Source organism: Eucalyptus grandis, chromosome 11 (genome assembly GCF_016545825.1).
Source record: "Eucalyptus grandis isolate ANBG69807.140 chromosome 11, ASM1654582v1, whole genome shotgun sequence".
Taxonomy (NCBI): domain Eukaryota; kingdom Viridiplantae; phylum Streptophyta; class Magnoliopsida; order Myrtales; family Myrtaceae; genus Eucalyptus; species Eucalyptus grandis.
In genome coordinates this window covers 25,161,491-25,163,994 of record NC_052622.1, presented here as the reverse complement: position 1 = coordinate 25,163,994, position 2,504 = coordinate 25,161,491, and the positions used below count along the sequence as shown (strand labels likewise).

Sequence of the window (2,504 nt, the reverse complement as noted above, 5' to 3'; positions counted from 1 at the left end):
CTTCATAGCAGAGAGCCGTTGATCCTTTTGTAGTTTATGCAGCTCAAACTCAGCGTTGTCTTGCTCAAATGTTAAGAAGTCAGAAGTGAAATCATTGAAATTGGCCCGAAATGTCTCAACTGCTACTTTTTGCTCCAATGTTAATCCAGTTCTGGCTGAACTTAAAGTTGATAGTGCCTCTGATAACCTCTCTTTCATATTCAATTTAAAAGATACGAAAGGCATTCCTTCAAGGACTGCATAGCCTTCTCAACTTCTTCTAAGCTAGGAGTTTCAGCCCCGAGGCACCATTTTGGCTGCACGAACTTGATCCTACGCTATTATCATTAGTCTCTGAAGCATTGATGAGTTCCTCCAGACCAGTAAAATAGGAGTCAAAGTTATCAGTTGGTCTGGCTGGCTGAATATTCACCGGAGGAGTAACTGTTAAGACGCAAACTTCGGCTTTAATCTCCAAAGTGTCATTGGCTATGTATCCCCGACTAGGGTTATGAAGCAAAGTCAATGGCATGAAGCTCGAGAAACCCCAGTTACTCAGGCTCGCAGTGAAATTATATTGCGTCTCTGCAGAATTCAGGAGACAGGGTGACTAATTCAAAAGCTTCTTTACCTCAGCACCAGAGCATGATATGTGGAATAAGAACTGGAGACCATCAAGAACTAGAATGTTGTTCTGTACGTCAAACGAAATATTACCAGAGAAGCAAACACCTGCCCATGATCAGCTTAAGCAACCAATTCCTACAGAAGTCTATGAACTGACAATGCACAACATTTTTAAGACCACTTAGATATATCTTAAACATAATTGTGTCTTTTTTTCTTTTTACTGGACAAACATTTCAAACACATGGATGCAGTCAACGCCCAAATCCTCCATCCACTGGACCAGCTAATTGCAAATTTGATTACAACAGTTGGATCAATAACCTCAGGATTGTTGTAACGCATTTTAAAAGCTCACCACCTTTCTAGAGGTTTAACAAATGAAATACAGAAATTCTCTCTCTCAGCTCAATATGGCTATTTCTCTTTCTTCTCACCTGGTCTTTCCTCATCTAAGCTCTTTTTCTTCTTGAAGTCGCAACATCGATTTCTCAAAATCTAGATGCACAATCAATCAGACGAAAACCCGCCATACAAGTAGATTAAAGAAAAGGAAATTCCGAGAAAGATCAATATAGTTCAAGAACGAACCTATTCTAATGGATCGAGCATTGTTGATTTGATCAATCACACTCAAGCTGAACTTGGTCCACCCATTTGGCAACGTCTCAGAATCATGGACACTGAGGTACAGCGCCAAATGGTTCGAGTCTTGTCCTTTGGGCTGTACCAGAAGTCTCCTGCTCAAAAAGAATCGGATAACAAAAGAATTACTAGGCAACGTGATGAACATGCGGGCATCAAGAAACAACCGCAAAAGTAGCGATATAAAAATAAAAATAAAAGAATTTGAAGTACCATCGACAACCAGAAACTATGAATGCTTCAGAAATAAGCTCCCGTGCAGTAAGCTGAGTGAAGTTGCTGATCTTCCACGTGAATTCTCCACGATTAACATCATTTTGCGCATACATTTCTCTTTATTGGGCTGCTGCTGCTTCTGCACGATCAACTTTCGCAGAAAACACAAATTTCTCTTCTTAGCCGACGCTTTAATTGTGAAGGAGGAGAAGGAGAGTTTCTTACGTTACAGGAGGAGGGAATATTATTGGGTACTCCGCACGAGTACCTATGTCAGGCGTCGTTGACTCTGCCACTTCAAGGCGATGGTACGTAGGAAGCCTCGGGCTTTTATGGAAGTAGGAATGGAGACACCTTCCCTGGGAAGTTAAAGAATAAAAGAAAAAGAAAAAGAAAAGAAAAGGAGACACCTTCCCTGGGAAGTTAAAGAATAAAAAGCGGGAATGGTTTATTCAGGTTCAGAGGAAAAAGGCGTATCATTTGCATTTTGGTCGGCAATTAGCTATCTGTGCACAAACCGATCAAGAGTTGATGCCACCCTGGCCATGTTGGGAAGAACTGAGGTAACAATTCACTAAGAATTAATCCAATCCACTCCAAAACTAAATTGACTGAAATCGACATAACTCCAGCAACAACTAGCAATATATAATGCTGAATGACAGGGAGATAAAAGACAATAACAACATAAGGATTTAACGTGGAAACCAATGAGGAAAAAACCACGGACCGTCTAAAAACTTTCATTTTAAATCAAGAATAGTAGGATACGCAATGTGTTCTTCTCTAATCATACACTAGAACTCAACATCAACAATATAGTCGTATTTTCTCACCACAAATGTGGATTAACATAAATGGAACAAAACAACCCTAATCGCGATTGGATAATTCGGAAGAGGTTTTCAATGAACAAAATCGATACTCGAGCCCCCGATTTCATGGACGATATACTCAAATTTGAGCCAATTTTGTCATTGTTTGGCTTTCAAATGGAGACATCAAAGGCCGCACCCCCTTTTTTCTTTCCTCTTCCC

The 2,504-nt window shown here is 40.2% G+C and overlaps 1 protein-coding gene across 1 annotated transcript; it reads right to left on the bottom strand.

Moving 5' to 3' along the window:
• Nucleotides 1–259: 259 nt before the first annotated feature.
• Nucleotides 260–1,755, bottom strand: LOC104425542 (ubiquitin carboxyl-terminal hydrolase 13-like). The gene is made up of 4 exons (XM_010038253.2): nucleotides 1,693–1,755; nucleotides 1,465–1,606; nucleotides 1,198–1,346; nucleotides 260–564 (listed from the first exon to the last, which is right to left on the bottom strand). The coding sequence occupies exons 2-4, from the start codon at nucleotides 1,578–1,580 to the stop codon at nucleotides 260–262; spliced, it is 570 nt and encodes a 189-aa protein (XP_010036555.2). The 5' UTR covers nucleotides 1,581–1,606; nucleotides 1,693–1,755.
• Between the last annotated feature and the right edge of the window lie 749 nt (nucleotides 1,756–2,504).